This window comes from Rhodnius prolixus, unplaced genomic scaffold (genome assembly GCF_049639745.1).
Source record: "Rhodnius prolixus isolate KJV_2025 unplaced genomic scaffold, Rpr scaffold_6, whole genome shotgun sequence".
Classification (NCBI taxonomy): Eukaryota; Metazoa; Arthropoda; class Insecta; order Hemiptera; family Reduviidae; genus Rhodnius; species Rhodnius prolixus.
The window spans coordinates 43075519-43097357 of NW_027411634.1; the positions used below are offsets into that span (position 1 = coordinate 43075519).

At 35.7% G+C, this 21839-nt stretch overlaps 1 protein-coding gene and 1 long non-coding RNA gene across 9 annotated transcripts in view; one reads left to right on the top strand and one right to left on the bottom strand.

The window, feature by feature from the left end:
* The window catches only part of LOC141460980 (uncharacterized), a 32656-nt gene extending 17991 nt beyond the window's left edge, over positions 1–14665 (bottom strand). For 5 of the 8 annotated variants that reach the window (XM_074141535.1, XM_074141538.1, XM_074141536.1 and 2 more), the window contains exon 1: positions 14496–14665. In XM_074141535.1, coding sequence (XP_073997636.1) covers positions 14496–14650 — 155 coding nt within the window. In that variant the 5' untranslated portion in view covers positions 14651–14665. Of the gene's footprint in view, positions 1–4643; positions 4733–14495 lie in introns of those variants that run through there. The other 3 variants (XM_074141540.1, XM_074141539.1, XM_074141541.1) reach the window with 2 other exon arrangements.
* Positions 587–9514, top strand: LOC141460989 (uncharacterized). The gene is made up of 3 exons (XR_012462452.1): positions 587–780; positions 8764–8887; positions 8997–9514. It is a non-coding gene; the product is annotated as an uncharacterized lncRNA (long non-coding RNA).
* Positions 14666–21839: the final 7174 nt, after the last annotated feature.

Genomic DNA, 21839 nt, shown 5'->3' on the forward strand with positions numbered 1-21839 from the left:
AACAGATGTGGATTCCGTCATTTCAATCAGAGGAAGTCATGAGAGTGGTCGCGCCAAATTGAAACACCGTTTCATTATAATTTATGAGCTCAAGGAATATCCTTGACATGAGAGAAGAACTGGACTAATGTCCTCCTTGCAGTGGATGATCTGCTAACATTCGCCCCACCGCCGCTAAGCTAAAAGGTGTTCTAAAAGTTAGGGGGGGTCACGGTGTTGCCTACATCCTGGAAAGTGGGACTTCTCCACGACTTCAGTTTCCCATGACCAACCACCTGGGAAAATACTTGTCTAGCGAGCTCTCCATTTTCTTAAACAGCACACTTTTCCTTAAAATTGAATATAACTTGCCTGCATTGACTAATTTGCAATTCGTATAACCACCAAGTCAATGCTAGCACTTTTGATTGTTCTCCTTTAAATTGCTGACAATTCTAGTTAATATTCTCAAACAATGAATGACAGATGAGTTGAAATGGAATAGTTGTTTACAATTTTAAACCTGCAGTAACCTTTAACTCGGGACAGGTATTAAGTAACAAGAGCTCCAAGTAACGACCTTGGAGCGGCCGCATTCGGACATATGGTGGCAGTTACGTCATCGGCTAATGAATTCACACTAATAGATTCAAAGCGGTACAGGAACCGTTAATGTATTGAAGGCCGCCTCCAATCACCTGATTGCATTTTTGACTGAACTGGAATTGGCAACTGATGAAGGTAACTTCCTGGGTCTGGAGTTTTGCTGTAACATTCTTCAGAATATTTAGGGAGCAGCAGGTGAGTGAATTGAAACGCTATCTCTTATAAAATAGATCCGCAACAAGATTGTGCTCTGGGTAAATCTAATTTTAAAGAGAATATGGTAAAACTTCTGAATTGTATTTCTGCTTCTTTAAGCTTTATTACATGCTTTGCAATTTCCTTTAAATGTTTAATCTTTAATATTTTGATAATTGATTTGATGTTTTGTCACTTTATTGCAAAATTTTTGTATTCACAATATCTTTCACATTTGTTGTAAGACCCAACTCCTTTGTATGGAGCTGGTCCCCAATTGAATATAAATAATAATAAGGTGAGTGAATTGGCTGCAGAAACCATCAACCAAAACTGCTTCCTTTACTCCTACATCTTGTCTAAAGAAACCTGGTATACTGTTACATACTGGTATACTAATATATACTGGTAAACTGATAAACTGGTGTACACTGGTACACTGATAAACTGGTATGCTGATAAGCTGATATACTGGTATACTGATACTCTGGATACTGATATACTGATGTGCAGATATACTGATATATACTGGTACACTGATATACTGGTACTTCTAACTGACATGCCTTATTGTTGAATTATCCCATCACACAGAATCCCGATTAAATAAAGTGTCCTGGAGAGATGTCCCACATTAACTAATAGCTCCATAAGTTACTTGCGTTCAAAGAAAAACAGTAGGGGAATAAGGGCATTAGGGCTAATTTAGCTTATTACCTGAAATAACAGTTTAGAAAGGAGCTGAAAATCGACAATCTGCAAGATCGTAATACCACGAATGCCAAGGGAGTTACGCCTGCGTGCAAAGACTATGCATATAATGCATACAAAAAGAAAAACCTTTTCTAGTCACTACTAGACGAAGGGTGATAGAAGAAGGTTGGACTACAAGGAGCTAAAATTATTATTGAGAGCAACATTTACTAGTAAAGTGGCAACACTGTTTACAGGTTGGTCTGTGTAAAGTCCAAGGACCGGCCATTCCCATTAAGACCACCGCTACACTGTTACGTAATGACAATCATTCCACTTTAGATCGACTTGCCTCCCCATTAGCTTGGCGATTACCGCCGCTCTCACACCGTTATAGAGTCATCTTGCTGTCACCATTACAACCCACTCCGAATTGGACTAAATCGGAACTGGGAAAATCACGCTATTCACTCAGAGCGCCATTGCTCCTTCAGATTCTACTGAAGAGCCCAGTGAGCCGACAAAAGTTTTTCCCATTAAATGCTGATGGCTTCACCTGAATTGCAGCAGCTGCTTCTGCACTACAGGATATGAGTGTGGTCGCCCCCTAACTGGACAACACAAGTTTTCTTATTTTCTCTTATTGTTGGTAACAACTGCAATCAAAGGAAATGGTCAGTCTGCGAGCGGGAATGTGTTCTCTGACGTCTTTGCTCACATCAATTCTCTTAATCGAACTTTTACGTTGGTGGGGGGTAAGAGGAATCAATGAAGATAGATGTAGTGCTGTTACAGACTAAAACAGATCCTTTTAACGGGAATCCGAAACGAGAACTGTGTGGTATTCTATATCTGAGTTCTGCGTCTACAGTTTTTTGAGATGGCAAGACTAAAATATTCCATTTTCTACTTAAGGGCCACGAAAAATGAAGAAAAGAAAAAAGTATTTCCCAAGTTAATTTCGACATTTCTATACGATAGTAGAATTTCTACTGATGATCAGGTCGATAACATAGGAAAGCCTGCTACTGTACAGTAAAAGCTCTGTATTCGCGGGGTATATGTTCCATAAATATGCCGCGAATACAGAAACCATGAATACGGAATGGTAATTTATATGAGATCATAGGGGATACGTTCCTAGCTGACAAAATAAAAAAAAACATTTATATAAAAAAATAAATTTAATTGAAGTTTTTGAACATTTTGATTAATTATCTTAAGGCTTAGGCAATGGTTTGAAGAATTTTGTAATTTTCTCTTGCTTGGCAGTTTTTAAAAGCTTTTGTTTGCAGTCAAAGTTTGAACTTGCCACTACAACTACCATCAGGTTCTTTAAAATGAGCGTAAAGATACTTTGCCTTCTCCCGGACCATTGGACCACTCAGGGGCACCCTTTTTTGGTTGCGGTCTTCGATCCATAATGACAACGCCACTTCCATTTTTTCTATTGCTGGATCACGAACAATTTTCGCTGACAGTGAAGTTGAAGCTACAGACGATCTTATTTTATCTTCGGATTTTGTTATCGATCGTACAGTTGATTCGTTGACATTGAATGAGCGTGATATGGATGCAAATGACTCTCCAAGGCGTAAATGATCAAGCATTTCTATTTTCACTTTTAGCGGTAACAGATTTTTTTCGTGTCGAAACTCGTTTCTCATTTTTTTTAGTTGACATTATAAATTAGAAAAAGAGCGGTAGAGACGTGTTACTCGATCACAATTTTTGTAACGAATGTGAAAGACGAAACAATAGAACACGCAAAGCGGCTTTTACTATAGAACGGAACAGCAACATTTAAAAATATACTTTATTCTTCGAGTAATAAGGTTGCTTTCATTCTGTGCGTTTACATTCTCAAAAACACCGATCGCGGCGAAGGCGGCTTATGTCAAAGTCCTCGGCGATATCATTTAACAACATACTTTAGGCAAAGTTGTAATAAGATCTATTTTACTTTTTTTATTAGTCCATTTGACGGCATTTACAAAGGATATTGGGTTGGATACCTATTGGAATCCTTTTATTATCATAGTGTACTTCCGCGAATATAGGAATTTGGTCGCATTTTTTTAATCCGCGAATAGTGAAAACGCGAATGAAGGAAGCGCGAATAAGGAGCTTTTACTGTATTCATATCATACTACTGAAATATTGAACATTGTCCTTGCAGATGTAGATGTCGCTAGTGGAGGATCTGGCAGGAAAAGGGTTCAAGTAATTAGACATGTGTCTGATGCCATGGACTGAAGTATGTCTGCAGATTGTCAAGACGCACTTCATGGCCGCTTTAAGCACCACTTCAATACCATGTGGCCGCCAGTACCATGGTGCAGAAGAATGATCGGCTGTTTCATCCGGAGTAACACCGTATCTGGGAACTCTGCACCAAACATTTGTACTCTATTCCAGCTTATTTCAAACACTAATCTGATTACGTACGCCTGCTTTTCCCTATAGAGAAAATCACTGATTTCTGGCATGTCGCATTTGGAATCTTAAAAAGACATTACATTTCTATTTCTTTCTAAGAGTGTATAAGTAAGGAATTGGCTGGTAATAAGAAATCAGTGTGCCAGTGCTTACTGAATACCTAATGAAAGCGAATAATTTAACTTCTCACAGGAAGTAGATCGCAGAATTGTCAGTCTGCCCACTCAGTTCTACATTGACTGCTAGCGAAAGAAAGTCTGGTGGATTGCTGTGTCCTGACAGAACTGAACTGGGTGGGCAGTTACTTGGAGAAGTTACACCTGCTAGTGTGAGTACCGTGGCGCACCTGTAATTTCCACAAAGTCACGCATCAGTGCAAGCCAGGAGACTCATTTCATGCGTCGCTTCACCGGTAGCGTGCTAATGTACGCAAGTGAATATTCACTTGGCAGGTAACGAGCTCTGAGTTCAGTCAATCTGAGAACTGGATTCCGGAAGTCATTTCTGCACTGTCTGCAACAGAGATTAAGGAACCAAGCCCTGTCATTCGGAATGAATGAGACACTAACACAGCTCGAGAGGGGGACATCAGAGCTCTGTGATTCATATTACAGGTTCATTTTGATGACTCATTCACAGCCACACTAATTCCACTCATAATTAGTCATTAGATATTTTGCAGTTTCATTGAAAAGGCTACAATAAAGTTAGGTAATAGCGGACATAATTACCTGCTGCCATCACCGCTGTCTGGCATCGCAATTCTCAAATTGGGCTGAAATCCATACATGGCCACCACGTCTCTTCATTCACACAACTCCTAGAAGTTTAGGCGGATTTAGTTTAATCCTTTTACTGGTGCTTTTGTTTTTTTTACCATTTTCTCGAAAACGGATGTATGGTTTAGTATAAAACTGAAGTGATAGTTAGTTACTCACAAAATCTATAACCTTTAATTGGAACATTTCCGCAGAGAAAGTGATTTTTGAATACGAAAAAGGAATCTGGCGTTCTGGGTAATCTATGATGTCGAGCACAAGAATTTGTGGTGAAAATATGCAGAATATCCCAATATTCTGTAACCTCAGCCCTACCTCAACAATATCTCTTATTGAGTTTATAATAAAATAAATGACGAAATTGAGTAAATTCAACCATTTAATTCTGTTCAATAACGGGGTTGGAGGGCAACAATCGTCATGTTTGTTTATAATGTCTCAAGTAGACTGGCAAAGTTTATTGGAAATTGTTGGAACCATCTTCCACAATTGGAACCACATAGAATAATGCGGGTGAAACTTTACTTTAGCACGAGTATGTTAGGTTAGGTAGGTTTCGCCTGCGCAGTCAGAAGGTAAACAATGGGCCTGGGAAAGGGGCGGAGCGCGGCCAGTGGGGCCAAGGGCGCTGAATCACGGCCACCCACACAATCACCACTTGTCCGATAGATTCACAAGTATCAACACAATGCGGTGTATAATTAGCTGGCTCGCATGCTGTAATTTTCGCTGGCAGTAGTTGGAGGCACTGATGGGTGCTACTTGACTTCCTTTGCATCTCACCTCACAGACGTCACAATCTCCACTGTCTCTTTCTGCAAATTGTATCTATCTAAGTATAGTTACAGACTTCCATTTAGCAAGCTTTCGTCACACATACACCAATGTTGAGCAACGCGTCGTTTCCAGGGAAACCTCCAAATTGAAACTCTGTCTCTCTAAGGAGTACGCGAAAAAACAGAAAATTGTTGGCGCCATGGATTAGAAGAGACAAAGGGCAGGATTGATTCCGTATGACCTTTACTAACTACCCACACACGGGGGACAGAGTCCACATGCAACAATTTGTTTGCGGCGATCAAGACAGCACAAAGCTCGCACTTCTTTGCCAAGACTCGATCCCTGTAGCTTGCTCTTACCAATTGGAGTTGAAGTAGAGGCATGTCAAGTCCAAAGAGCTGAGCCTAAAAAAAGATCTAAGTAGAGCTGTAGAACGGGCAACATTCCTGCCTCCTTGGAAACCGGTTTGGAGCCCCACTGCCCTTACTGCATCCGAACAGCAAGACCATGGACCGCCTACTTAGTTTCATCAGCACTACAAAGCGCGCCTTCTTTCACTACTTGTTTCCTTTCCATGGAGGCTGTAAGCAAACTATTTTATAGCTAGTTATACAGTTAGTTTTATAGTTTAAAATGTTTTTTAGAAACCATATTGTCGCGTTCCCTTGGGCTCCTAAGCGAAGCTCAAAGCCATCCTACCACTAACCATTTTCTCGTACTCAAAGGACCTTTCTCAAAGCCAGCAAAAGTAGGATGGAGAATCTGCACGATCGAAATAATTCCACTTGAAAGAGCAAAAAAGAAACTAATACAAATTTGTTCGATCAACAGAGAAAATCGACCAACTGAAGAGGAAATCCTAGCTGGAGACAGCCAGCCAGTGTGAAGCAGGCGCAGAGAGTTCTCCTGGAGCGCAATTAAATATGTATCATGTTAAACACTTTCACTTTCAGCTCATTAACAGGAAGTCCACTAGTTAGGTGGAGGCGGCCATCTTTATCTCCCTCCAGGCCAGTTTAGCACACAAAGAAATCTTGGCCATTCTGGAATTGAGTTTCAGGCGATCCTCTGAAAACGCCAGATTTCTCTAAAATATAAAAAATTCTCACGTTTTCACAAAGTAAAATCAGGACAAACTCTACGCTCTTCTATCTGACTCATTTCCCTGGCTGCCATTCAAGTTGTTTGAGAAATCTCGGACTTTCTTTGTTTTTTTCCTTGGAAACATGGAAACTGTGCCAAAAAGAAGATCGTGTTCTAATACCATCCGTGTTCACTACGTATTGAAGTTAATGCTGTTGAAGGAAGCAATGAATCAATATTCCCTATTAAATCTCCAATCAAAAAGAAACACCTAATGTATCTATACTTGTAGTTATTTTACATTTATGTCCAATTCAAACAAAACCATTTGGCAAGTTTCCAAGAAATGACGGAAAAAATGTAAAAGCCGTCCATAAAGTCGCACAGCCATTCTCAGGGACTCTTGGAAAATGTATAAGACTAAAAATACCGCGGGTATACAAAGTTTAAGAAAATAAGACTAATCTAAAATGTAAAACATATGATCTATAAATCTAGCCGATCATTCTTCTGCACCATGGTACTTCCAGCCAACACACTTCCTTTAACTTTTGGAATTTCCTCTAACAAGTTTCCCTAAATGATGTCTCTAAGAGAACGTTTCCAAAAACATTTTGAAGGTCCACAGAGTATATCCAAGTTTAAAGTTAATCGTGAGAGATGATGCAACAAAGTATAAAAAGTTACGGTAGGAAATTTCGCCGAAAAGGCGATTGTTGAACTCGAGGCGGTACCTAAAGCAAATACCAAATATGATCGTCCAGCCCATTCTATCACACATCTACAGGAAATTTTTGTTTTCTGTTAATCCAAGTCACTCTCCATTTCAAAACTTAAAGATGGGGTGTGCCAACGTCTAATTGCGAAGTACCATTGTTCCCCAAAATATATGAAAAGCTGTGTGAGACATGAGATACTGTTCAATGGAAGCAAGATTTAACGAAGAGAGCCCAGAATGTTCCAGGAAGTGATGAAGTACCCAAGAAGAGACCAGGACAGGACGCAAGGGTCTGCCACCCCTTGGAGTTCACCCCTAGTCAGGTATTGATCTACCCAGGACCCCCATCAACTGACAAACTATTGAGTCTCCAAACCAGCTCCGGCTGTGTTCACCCTCCTAATCACTTCATCCTTGATTGTCAGCACTTCCGCCGACCTTTAGTAAGAGAAGATGTTGAGATCTTGACAATTTTCAAAAGAGTTTTTTGCTCGAATTAATATTTCTAGGTACCGAACTCAAAAACGAAATCCCCCAGAAGAGCCATATTACAATTTGAACCATGGGCTGGTTGTATAAAAGTTGGCAGATTGGGACGATCACGTACTCCCTGAAGCATGTAAGATGTTGCAGGAGGAAACACATTCATACATAGTGGAGAGAGCAACTGCAAACGCCGAAAAGCACACATCCGACAACGTTATCCAGTTGAGGGAATAAGAGACAACTTTATCTATTATTAGCAAATAGTTAATTCCAAAATGGGTCGCGAGCCCTTGCAGGCCTGTAAACAGCTCGTACTGGGTCCACCTCAGCTGTTCACCATTTAGAATATCGCTAATTGCTATTTCTTTAAAGCCAATTAACAGCAAATCATTCTTTTCAGGCCAAAGATTTCTCTTTAATTGGGTAAAACTAAGAGATTTTTGGAAATTAGATAATTGCTTAAAATAGAGACGACAGAGTAGCAGTAAGTAGGGCTTGAAATTCCCAAAAAGGCCTAGTGAACTCTGCCTTGAAAACCAGATCCAAAGTAAGTTGAGCGCCTGATTACAGCCAGAGTAAGGACGTTTCAATTGTTTATGCTATCATCTTCAGCACTATAAACAAGATTACAATTCGGTAGTTTACTCTTTTACTCTTTCCTAGCCAACTCTGCAGAATGCAATACAATGAATCGACTAAAACTGGTACGTGCGGTTGAGCAGGAAAATTTAGAGCGGGCTCGCATTAAGTCAGATTGAAGTAAAAGTTCAAGGGATGCTACCTGACAATGTAGCCAATCATAAATATTAGCCAAGTTTAATTCTCAGAAAAATTGACCAGCCATGATTACAATAATGGCTGACAAAGTGAAAGTAGCCGGCAGTTTAAGGTCGCGGTGGAACAAGACAAACATGTTCACTGAGAACACGCGCAGATCTGGACTAGACGTACTTGTTGATCTTTGCAAATAACCTAGTACTTAACATAACTATGTTGTTTGTCCAGTATTTAATCGGAGCTTCCAGAGAAAGTCTGGATTAATAAAGACAAATATCTAAGATGAGGCAGCGGTAGCAGACAGATACAGAGAACTTTCACTCCTTCAGGAGATGCAGTGTCCTGTATGCAGGTATGTTCCACGTAACAAAGTAATGTATGTTCAGCCAAGTTAAGTAATCATCTATTCTGATATATTATTGAGACGAGACAAGTTCAGTCACGCTTAATAACTGTTACAGATGACTTAGAGTAATCTACAAACCGTAGGAGCCAAATCTGCCCTATTTATGCAGGAGCAAAACCAACGGAAACTTCGGCCAGATAGACACTTTTATTTTGCAATGTATTCAAAGTATCAAGTCCTCTTCTTATATAAAATTATAGTTCCTTCTAATTAGAATAACTATATAATTATCTAATATGAACTATCTCAATACTTCCGGTTACTAACAGTAGGAGAAAGAAAACATTTCAAAATTAAGAATAAAAAAAGAACACTGATTGTCCCGCTCTCAACAGAGTTCCTCCCAAACCATTCCTATTTCTGCTCAGATACGAGTCCAGGGTGATTTGTGATGTTCAATTAGCAAGAATGTGAGAAAACTGTGCTGAATAATTCACCATTTATAAAAAAAAAAAATCACTCAATTCAGTTCATAAAGCAATAAAATGAAATACAGGACCGCGTGTGAGTGACACAATCTTGTCTTTTAAATTAAAATGCCATATACAACAATATATCTTAACAGATCCAAAAACTGGGATTCAGACTGAGAAATCATCTGTTGGCATCGAGTTGGTTCAGTGGGATTCCTTGAGATGTGTAATGAGGAGGCTGATAAAGCTAGATATCACTCCACTCGTCTAGTATCTCCTTAACAAAAACTTACAGTTTAAAAAGTTAAGTATAAGGGTTGATTAAACGCCAAAAGGTACACAAATCAGCAAGTACCCAACATTTCATTCATGCTTAGTTGATATAATTTAAGTAATTTTGCTGCATTAACTTTTCCTTCACATTTTTTAGAATTTATTAGATGTCACAGACCCTTGTGCTGGCCATTTTCATCTACAAATTATTTGTTCAAATATTACTGTATATTGACTTTAATATCTAATAATAATGATATTTACAGGTGAAAAAGAAAACGTTATAAAAAAAATATATGAAGCTAAAAAAATCATAAACTTTTTTTAAAAAATGCTTACATCAACATACATCAATGATTTTGTTTATTTTATTTATTTTTAATTTTATAAAAATCGTCGGTTTAAGTTCATTCTTCGATTAATGCAATTGTTATTTTATGTAGTAGTCAAACGTTTGTAATAATAGATAATAATTATCTGGCTTTATCGCAAATAATATAGTTTTCTTCAATTACATTCTCAATCTAGGTGTTCTTCCCACAATGTTGTATATATGTAATATAAAATAAATAAGATATGCATATTTTTAGGGCAGCTAATTATTCCAGTATTTTGCTATAAGTAAAATTAGGGGGCTAAATTAAATTACTATTGAGAAATGAGTAATTGTTGTTGAATAATGTACTTGTTATTAACTGTGTGAAATTGTGCTCACGAATATTTCGGTAAGACGAATTCAAGACTGAAATATTCTTTTAAATCCTTGATTCAAATTTAAACAGTAGCCGACTCTTACTTGGTCTTTTTCTACTTTAACGTGCATGTACATATGACTACTCAGAATAAAGGGCATATTAAAGATAAATCCGAAGAATAATTTTGAATAGATTTAAAACAAAGTACCTATTTACAAACGAAGATATAACATACATTTTATCATAATTATAACAAAATAATACTATGAATGAACTGGCCAGCATAAGGGTCTGTGACATCTAATAAATTCTAAAAAATGTGAAGGAAAAGTTAATGCAGTAAAATTACTTAAATATTAATGAAGTATTAATGAAATGTTGGGTACTCGCTGATTTGTGTACCTTTTGGCGTTTAATCAACCCTTATACTTAACATTTTAAACTGTAAGTTTTTGTTAAGGAGATTTTTGTACCTTTTGGATAGATTTTCATTTTTGTCTATTTTGCAATGTTACATATCTGCTTTACAGATGTTTTTTAAATTTGGAATAAGCAATTCTATCATTATAACCTGATAAGGTGTTAAGTTGAACCGTAACTACCACTGGAGAGATCTTTTTAAAGAATGATTATAGTTGCCATCCTCAATAACAATTTTTTTGAGAAAGCGTTTCGAATAAAATAGGAAGTTATTTGTACGAAAAAGCAAAATTAACTGCGATTTTAGTACTTCCTTTTAAGAGAAGTAAGAAAAATAAACTGCGATTACAGCACTTCTCCCTAAAAGGCAAAGAAGCAAAGATTTTGAATCGAACGACAATTCATTAATAGGTACACCCATTGATAATTTTAACGATTGCAGTACTTCCTCTTTTAAGTGTAAGAGCATGATGGCACTTCACAGCCAAGTAGAGGAGCTTTAATCACTTCTTCATGCTAAATTTTATCAAAATCGGACTAAGCGTTATAGAAATATTGGGTATAATAGTTTTAGAAAGGGCCTTACTTGGGTGGGGCAAACTCCCCTCCTTGTGAGGAGAGTTTTGCAGAAAGTGCAAATCTGTACAAAATTTCGATTCGAATGACACTTCATTCATGAAAATCGGTTCACGTGTCGATAATTTGAAACGATTGTTATACTTCCCCTTAACCAGTTTAAGAGCAGATCGTCGCTTTAATGTTACGTTGGGGAGCTCTAACCCTATCATCCTACCAAATTTTATCAAAATCGGGCCAACATTTACAGAGTAATTAGTAATAATAATTTTGGAGGGGCCTTACATAAAGGGGGCTAACTCCTCTCCCCGATGTAAAGCGACGAGACCCCCAAAAGGCACATCTACATAAAATTCCGAATCGAATGACACCTCATTCATGAAAATCGGTTCCCGCGTTTAGGCGCTACGTTGTTTACAAAAAAGGTAACAACAACAATTTCTGAAAATGCCGTTTTTGCTCATTTTCGGCAACTTTTTTCTCGAAATCTATTAGATCTGGGTTGTTGCAAAAAATTACAGTTATAAAGAAGGATTTGCCCTGTATTTTAAAGAAAATTTGGGAATTTTATCTTTTATAGAAAAAGAGAAAAAAATTGTCAAAGTTGGGTGTTTTTCAACGTTACGCTTTTTCTGTGCAGTTTTTGACGATCAACCCTTATACAACTGTCCTACCGGACAGTTTTAATACAGGATGTAGAGGTTAAAAGAGGAATGGGCCCTCAGTTTAACTATCTATTTAACATCCGCCGGATAACCAAAACTAACCCCTTACAAGCTGCTTTTATTAGGTTGCCAAATCGCAATTTCCTGTTCACAAGCAAGCCCCAAGAGGTACCTGTGTGTAGTTCAGTAAAGTAAAACCTTACAAACTTGATGCCGTCAGAATACCAGACCAGGGGTCCACTAGATAAAAGTGCCCCGCGCGCCCTTTCTGATCTATTTGGCATGCCTAGAATCAAGAATACCCTATCTACTCTTCTTCCGCTACGACTAGTAAAGTGAAGGAATGTGACCGCTGACTATGTCTCTAAGAGGAAGTCATGCGATTGGTTCACACCAGGTTACATTCTCCGACAGTTAGAGAAGACGGAGGAAGGAGGTGACCCAGATAGTATCCAGCCGCCAACTACAGAGGAGGAGGAATGGAGTACTGTGGCAGGTCGCAGCCGGCTAACTAGGTCGGCGTGAAACCGGTTGGCTCGCCAACTCCGTTTAGAAAGTTGTTCTGTAAAGAGCTTGTATCTTTGTGAAGTAGCTGGAAACCCTTTTACACTTACTTGCAAGCCAATAATCTTAAATCACATCTGGGAATGGTGGTTAATTCAGGTGTTGCAGTGGATACTTCTCCATCGCGAACTACAGCCAACTCCTCTGCTTGCATCGAGATACCGTGGTGGCCATTAATAAACTGCTAATCAACTAAACTGATACTTAAATACACAAATTTCTCTACTTTAACCAGCCAATTTTTACTTTTTCTTACTTCCCTAAGAAGAAGTGTTACAATCGCTAAGATTATATTTTCATCGAAAGTATGTAATGAGGCCCTTTGCTGAAAGGTCAAGTTTAAAGGTTCTCAAAGAAATAGAAAAGGAATTTATAGTAGACGATGGCTGCTGGAGGCTTTTGCTCTGAAATTGACTTTTTCGTGAGCTTGGTAACCCTCGCAAGAAGCTCACCGGTTAAGTAAGGAAGACATGCTGCACCGCATAATAGACCGTGAGTTGTTCTGACCTTAGGTTTCTAGACAAAAGGGATCCAACACTGAAAAATGATGCGATGCATAAATATGAAGGGCTGAGGTCAACGCTAGAACCCATTTGTGTCATTTTTAGTGATCTATTAAGATTCGTTGATAAGTTACTCAGTGGTTGGAGCCTGGACTTCCGCGAGGAGATTCCGGGTTTCAGTATGAGTCGCCTGCCATTCGATTCTCTCTTCGTAGGAACTTCCTACAACTCTGTTCTTTTCTAATGCCCAGAGTTGTCTCGAGAGAATACTGCCCGAATCCAGCAGAGCACACAAAAAAGTTTCGGGCACCAATGATCTCAACATGTTAACGCACCTGAAGAAATAAACAGTAATTAACAAACGAAATCTGTAATGAACACTTACAGACTTTCTTGTACCAAGATTCACAAGTTCTAATTCAAGATACTTTCTTCAAATTGGATTAAACAAAAAAAAAAAATCATACTAACACCATTCTATCATTATTACTGTACAAAATAAAAGGAGGGAAGCCACCCAATAAAAACAAACCCATCGTTGAATCCCTAAAAATGGCATACACCTACAAACTATAGGCAGACCAAAGTTACTATCATTTTTCTAATTTAAGAAATTCTATTGAATGCACTCGTAGAGCCTCTCACAATAAGTATTTTTTTATTCAGGATTTGGATTCACAATTGGAAACAAAAAATAAGCACCAGATCTAAAGCCGAATGTACACCTGCACGATGTTTCCGACAACAGCTGTCCAAACACAAGCACTAGGCCTATCGTGATGTTATTCAATTGCAAGCACAATTCAAACAAAACTGACAAGTCGAGGAAAAGCACTGCCAGTTATTCCTTATATATCAGCAGTACTGTGTACATTTACAATTGTGTAAGAAAACAATAACAAGTGGAATGAAAACAAATTTATCATGTTTTAGGAATGCATAAATAGAAACGGGTAATTATATAAACTTTCACAGAGCATTTTACGATTAGTATTTTTACCTAGGCATTCTTCAAGATACACTTTCTATCGGTGAAATTTGATTTTTTGAAAAAGTCTCATTGAAGACAAATATCAAGTTATATAAAATGTCACACTACTCTCTCTCCCAGCAACGGACTTTCTTTTAACTTCAATTTTCACTAGATATCGGAAATGTCATGTATACTCGCTATGAATAACGAAAATAACCTTGTAAATTTTGGGACTGTAACCTCCTCGCCGGTAATAGTAAAACGGTAAACTAATTAGGCTACTTGTAATTCATCCTCACTTTATGAAATTTTCTAATGATAGAAGTGTTTTTCACATTAAAATCCGTTGTAATGCCATCTGAAACCTTCTTAAGACTTACATAATCTTACAGGCCAAACTTGAACAATGTAAACATCCACATTCAAAAGCTGAATTAATAAATAAATAATAGACTGAAAACAAGAAAAATACCTGAGTTTGTGAACATATCCGGTCGCCAGCTGGCACAATGTAGGTAATAGAAGCCACTGTTGTAACAGGCACTTAGAACTCTCTCTACTGTTAACTTGTGACTCGACCACTGAGTCCGCGCTCAACTGGTCTCTCCGCGGCCACTCTGTCTCCATTAGCAACCGCGCATGCGCAACAATCAATAGAATTTGAATTTCTGCTATTTGCTGCTTAATGTTTGTTTACTTTCTGTTGCACTCCTGACCTCAGGGTCAGGACCTAGCCAGAATAGCGGCGGTTGGGCCTATCTGGGATAAGTATATTGACTACGATAAGTGTCGAGAGGCAGTGTATTGACTACAAAATGCTGTAGCCCATATCTTGGGATGTTAATTGGGTTTCAAAAATAAAGAAACATCAAGAACGTTTCCAAATTTGTTTTTCTCTATAAATAATTACCTAAGTTAAAAGAATCATTGCTTTAACTGGAAAACAAAGTATTTTCTATATCTTTGAACTCAGATGTATTTCATTCAATTTGGAAAAGTTCTTTTTTAATTCGTCCGTATAAACTGAATATTGAAAGTTATATTCAAGTTAAATTACAATGTATAAAAAATAAAAAACGAATCTAAAATTGAGCCCACCAAAATTCTAAATAGTAAAACTATCGTTAACGCTCCATTTAACGTTTCCAATCTAACTATCAACACAGACTTGGAAATTCAGGTTGCATGAACTCGCTATAAAAGTTTTCATCAGAACTTGCACTCTAATTCCAAATCCTCTGGTCCGCCTTTTATTATTTCATCACCTTCCACATCATCCTCCCAGAGACGATTAAAACGCCAGTGGCCTCGCGATTTTCTGGGAGACGACTTAGGGAGTGTAATCACTGGGTAACTTCTCCCCTCAATTAGCGAGTTTGTAGTGGTGTTAGTTATTGTCATTGTTACTAATAGCTGTATTTAGCACTGGTGTAACTTAACAAATGAATTTTTTTAAAAAATTGTAGAAACTCTTGAAAGCAAAACCGATCGGGCTAAAAGAATGAAATTTTATAAAGATGATTTAAAAATACATTCCTGATTTTGTATTGTTCAGCAATGAGTCAAAATTTAATGTTTTCGGAATAGATAGATGGTCGAGTATTTTTAAAGATACAATACAGAACTGAAAAATTAATTACTTATGACTAATATACAGAGAACATTTAGCAGGTTTAAACATGAAATAAAAAAATATATAATTAAAAATTTGGAGATAACAGATTCTTGGGAAGTTAAGAAATTAGTGGTACTTAACAATGATTACAATTTTAGCACAGAATTTTGAAAAATAAGGCCAAGGCTTTATGTTCGAATAATTAAAACTGTCCGGTAGGACAGTTGTATAAGGGTTGATCGTCAAAAAGTGCACGAAAAAGCGTAACGTTAAAAAACACCCAACTTTGACAATTTTTTTCTCTTTTTCTATAAAAGATAAAATTCCCAAATTTTCTTTAAAATATAGGGCAAACCCTCCTTTATAACTGTAATTTTTTTGCAACCCCCCAGACCTAATAGATTTCGAGAAAAAAGTTGCCGAAAATGAGCAAAAACGGCATTTTCAGAAATTGTTGTTGTTGTTACCTTTTTTGTAAACTACGTAGCGCCTAAACGCGACAACCGATTTTCATGAATGATGTGACATTCGATTCGGAATTTTATGTAGATGTGCCTTTTGGGGGTCTCGACGCTGTACACCGAATGGGAGAGGAGTTAGCCCCCTTTATGTAAGGCCCCCTTCAAAATTATTATTACTAATTACTCTGTAAATCTTAGCCCGATTTTGATAAAATTTGGTAGGATGATAGAGTTAGGGCTCCCCTACGTAACATTAAAGCGGCGATCTGCTCTTACACTAGTTAAGGGGAAGTATAGCAATCGTTTCAAATTATCGACACGTGAACTGATTTTCATGAATGAAGTGTCATTCGAATCGAAATTTTGTACAGATTTGCACTTTAAAAGTCTCGTCGCTATGCCTCATATGGAGGGGAGTTTGCCCCACCCAAGTAAGGCCGTTTCTAAAACTATTATTACCAATATTTCTATAACGCTTTGTCAGATTTTGATAAAATTTAGCACGAAGAAGTGATTAAAGCTCCTCTATATGGCTGTGAAGTGCCATCATGCTCTTACACCTACTAAGAGGAAGTACTGCAATCGTTAAAATTATCAATGGGTGAACCTATTTACATTAATGAATTGTCGTTCGATTCAAAATCTTTGCCTCTTTGCCTTTTAGGGAGAAGTACTGTAATCGCCCGTTTATTTTTCTTACTTCTCTTAAAAGGAAGGTCTGAAATCGCAGTTTAAATTTGCTTTTTACGTACAAATACCTTCCTATTTTATATAAAAAGGCTTTCTCAAAAAAATTGTTATTGAGGATGGTTTGGGGACCGCAACTATAATCATTCTTTAAAAAGATCTCTCCAGTGGTAGTTACGGTTCCTACTTAACACCTTATCAGGTTATAATGATAGAATTGCTTATTCCAAATTTAAAAAAAACAGTAAAGCAGATATGTAACTTAGCAAAATAGACAAAAATGAAAATCTATCCAAAAGGTACAAAAATCTCCTTAACAAAAACTTACAGTTTAAAAAGTTAAGTATAAGGGTTGATTAAACGCCAAAAGGTACACAAATCAGCAAGTACCCAACATTTCATTCAAGCTTAGTTGATATAATTTAAGTAATTTTGCTGCATTAACTTTTCCTTCACATTTTTTAGAATTTATTAGATGTCACAGACCCTTATGCTGGCCTGTGCATTCATCTACAAAATATTTGTTCAAGTAGCACTGTAGATTGACTTTAATATCTATTAATCTATAACAATCAAACTATTAATTACAGGTTAAAAAGAAAACGTTATAAAAAATAAAAAAAATTACGAGGCTACAAAATTTAAAAACTTTTTTAAAAAAATGCTTACACCAACATACATCAATGATTTCGATTATTTTATTTTTAATAAAAATCGTCGGTTTAAGTCCATTCTTCGATTAAAGTAATTGTTATTTTATGTAGTCAAACGTTTATAATAATAGGTAATAATTATCTGGCTTTATCGCAAATAATATAGTTTTCTTCAATCACACTCTCAATGTAGCTGTTCTTCTCACAATGTTATATATATGTTATGTAATATAAAATAAATAAGATATGCATATTTTTAGGACAGCTAATTATTCCAGTATTTTACTGTAAGTAAAATTAAATTACAATTGAGAAATGAATAATCTACTTGTTATTAACTGTGTGTTATTTGTGCTCACGAATATTTCGGTAAGATGAATTCAAGTCTGAAATATTGTTTTAAATCCTCCGTGATTCAAATTTAAACAGTAGCCGACTCTAACTTTGTCTTTTTCTACTTTAACATGCATGTATAAGATGTGACAACTTCAGAATAAAGGGCATATTAAAGATAAATCAGAAGAATAATTTGGAATAGAGTTAAAATAAAGTACCTATTTAAAAACGAAGATATAATATACATTTTATCATAATTATAACCAAATAATATTATGAACGAACTGGCCAGCATCTGTGGCATCTAATAAATTCTAAAAAATGTGAAGGAAAAGTTAATGCAGCAAAATTACTTAAATTATATCAACTAAGCTTGAATGAAATGTTGGGTATTTGCTGATTTGTGTACCTTTTGGCGTTTAATCAACCCTTATACTTAACTTTTTAAACTGTAAGTTTTTGTTAAGGAGATCATAGAAAGGGTTGGAAAGTAAAACTATATAGCTGTAGTGATTTCCATGTGGATTTCCACAAAAAACGTTTTTAGGTATTTAAAGGGAAATTTGAATTTAAATGTTATTTATATAAGCAATCCAATCCTGAAAGGATAGATGGATGCTGATTGGGATTCCGACATCAAGCATAGATAATCAAGACTAGGATGGAAGAAAAATCCCATAGTTACCTTATCATCGAGTAACGCTGAATTTTTTATCCTGGTTTGTGGCCCAAAAAGTATTCAAGCTCCTAGGTTATCAGGTTTATTCTGAGGCAACTCAGTTCCAATCATCGAAGCAAATAAATCCTGCATGAAATTGGCAACAAAGGACGAAATTTCCGGATGTTTTTTTCTTCATTGCAATTACAAGCCAGATCTGGTTTTATAAACAGAAGAGGTAGATGCAAATCTAATTAAAGTTAAACAAAAATTCAATAACTAAAAGTCATTGAAACTTCAAAAAACTAACGTATGACTACAATGAATAATGTTATAATAATTCATCAGTTTAAAATTAATAAAATTTAATACAAATTTAGAACTGCCTTATATTAATTATTAAGATGGATACATTGATTATCGATGTACCATTTGATGCCACTTAAGTTACAAAATCTAATGAACTACAATAAATTAAGCAGCAGGACACTCTTGGACATCTTCGACTGTTCAAAGAAATGTTTATAAATTTGAGGAATGTGAACAGCAGCAACAATAAGCTTTGATAATAAATTTGAAATACAAACGAAATTAGATATGGAAACTTTTACTGTAGGCATATTAAAATAAACTGAAATTAGGTAGTGATATTAGAGTTATTAAAACATTTTTAAATGCAACAATTTCTGAGAAACAGTTGATAACTGAGAAAGCAAAGTTAAAACTTATTTGTGAAGAAAGACTTCTAAAGTGTATTTAAATAAATTTCAAATTCAGAGAAAGAAATTACAAGTTAATTTATGTTGTTTAATTATTATTCCAAAACAATCAATAAATGTATGATAAAATTGTTTAATCTCTAAATAATTTCATAAGTATTGTTTTTTAGGAATTAATAAAAGTAGGAGTAAATAAGATGTAAAAAAGTAATTCTCTTGCTCTCTATTGGCCATTTTTAACACAAATTGTACATACGGAGGAATAGTTCAGTTTATCATTGATAGATGGCACGGAGATGTATTTTTTGAAGTAGAATATTATTAAACATAATTTTTTAAAAAAGGGGACAATCATTTGTTGCGTACATATTATCTTTTTAACTTATCTATTTTATTACTTTTGAATTATTTCGTTGGTTCTGAAATAAAGTCCTTAATTAGCGGATTAATTTTAGTTTAAACGAATGGACCTCATTGTTTTGGAAAGGCATGAAAAAATCATTCTTAGATCCATCAGTTCTTGAGGACCATCTTCCTCAGTTCTTCATCAGGATTTGAATCGCTAAAACCTAGTATGTAGATCTATCCTTCTATCATGAAAAGACTTAAAAGCGTAAAACCCTATAACATCTCTCCGATATGCAGATGCAATGTTTTATAATAATTCAGTTTCACATTTTACAGAAATATTATATTTTTGAGTGGCAATCATTTTTTTTACAAATTAGCAATTCGTTTATAACATTTTGCAAAATTTAATGTCTGCGTAGAATTCCAATTTACATACATACTTACAGGGTTTACCAAGCTATATGGATAACGACTTTTTCTCGGAAACTAAGATAGCTAAAAAAAAATTAAAAAATACGTATCCCCTTAGTTTTTTGTTAGAAATCCAAATTTAGTTTGTAAATTTTTTTTCGGAGCTTCCAGAAGCGAGATACAGGCACCAACTTCATTTTTTCAAATGGGGAGGTGTAGTTTTTATTAATGAAAATAGATTCCTCTAATTTCTTTAAGGAAAATTTGCTTGAACGTTTTTTTTCTGTGAGCGATATTTTACTAGTTATAAATGAAAACATGATTCATATAAGAAATTTATGAAACCGGAAAGATAATGTTCAAAACATGTTTATTTTGGATATTTTTACGATATCAATTTTTATTGCATCATTTGATAGAAAATCAAATACCTATGGGGGAAAAATTAGTAAAAAAAATTTAAATAGTATTTTTCCTAGAAATAATTACCAAAAACGATTGGCTAATCTCATTGGCGAACAGATGTGTAAAGTAGGATGATGACGTAGGACACCGTAAGCCACTCCCTCACCAATAAAAGCACAGCTATCCAGTACATAAAATGGTGCTTTTTCACTTTCATTCAATGCTCTAGATTTTACTTTCTTTTACTTTTGGAAAATATTTCGTTAATTTTTTTGATTCTGCATTACATTAGAAGTACGAAACCAGAAATATAATGTTCAAACATGTTTATTTTGGTCATTTTTACGATATCAATTTTTATTGCATAATTCGATAGTTTATCAAATACCTATGGGGGAAAAATTAGTAAAAAAAATTTAAATGGTATTTTTCCTAGAAATAATTACCAAAAACGATTGGCTAATCTCATTGGCGAAACGGGATGTGTGAGGTAGGCGGGCTATAGCTGATGACGTAGGGACACCGTAAGCCACTCCCTCACCAATAAAAGCACAGTTATCCAGTACATAAAATGGTGCTCTTTCTCTTTCATTCAATGCTCTAGATTTTACTTTCTTTTACTTTTGGAAAATATTTCGTTAATTTTTTTGATTCTGCATTACATTAGAAGTACGAAACCAGAAATATATTGTTCAAACATGTTTATTTTGGTCATTTTTACGATATCAATTTTTATTGCATAATTCGATAGTTTATCAAATACCTATGGGGGAAAAATTAGTAAAAAAAATTTAAATGGTATTTTTCCTAGAAATAATTACCAAAAACGATTGGCTAATCTCATTGGCGAAACGGGATGTGTGAGGTAGGCGGGCTATAGCTGATGACGTAGTGACACCGTAAGCCACTCCCTCACCAATAAAAGCATAGCTATCCAGTACATAAAATGGTGCTTTTTCACTTTCATTCAATGCTCTAGATTTTACTTGCTTTTACTTTTGGAAAATATTTCGTTAATTTTTTTGATTCTGCATTACATTAGAAGTACGAAACCAGAAATATAATGTTCAAACATGTTTATTTTGGTCATTTTTACGATATCAATTTTTATTGCATAATTCGATAGTTGATCAAATACCTATGGGGGAAAAATTAGTAAAAAAAATTTAAATCGTATTTTTCCTAGAAATAATTACCAAAAACGATTGGCTAATCTCATTGGCGAAACGGGATGTGTGAGGTAGGCGGGCTATAGCTGATGACGTAGTGACACCGTAAGCCACTCCCTCACCAATAAAAGCACAGCTATCCAGTACATAAAATGGTGCTTTTTCACTTTCATTCAATGCTCTAGATTTTACTTTCTTTTACTTTTGGAAAATATTTCGTTAATTTTTTTGATTCTGCATTACATTAGAAGTACGAAACCAGAAATATAATGTTCAAACATGTTTATTTTGGTCATTTTTACGATATCAATTTTTATTGCATCATTTGATAGTTTATCAAATACCTATGGG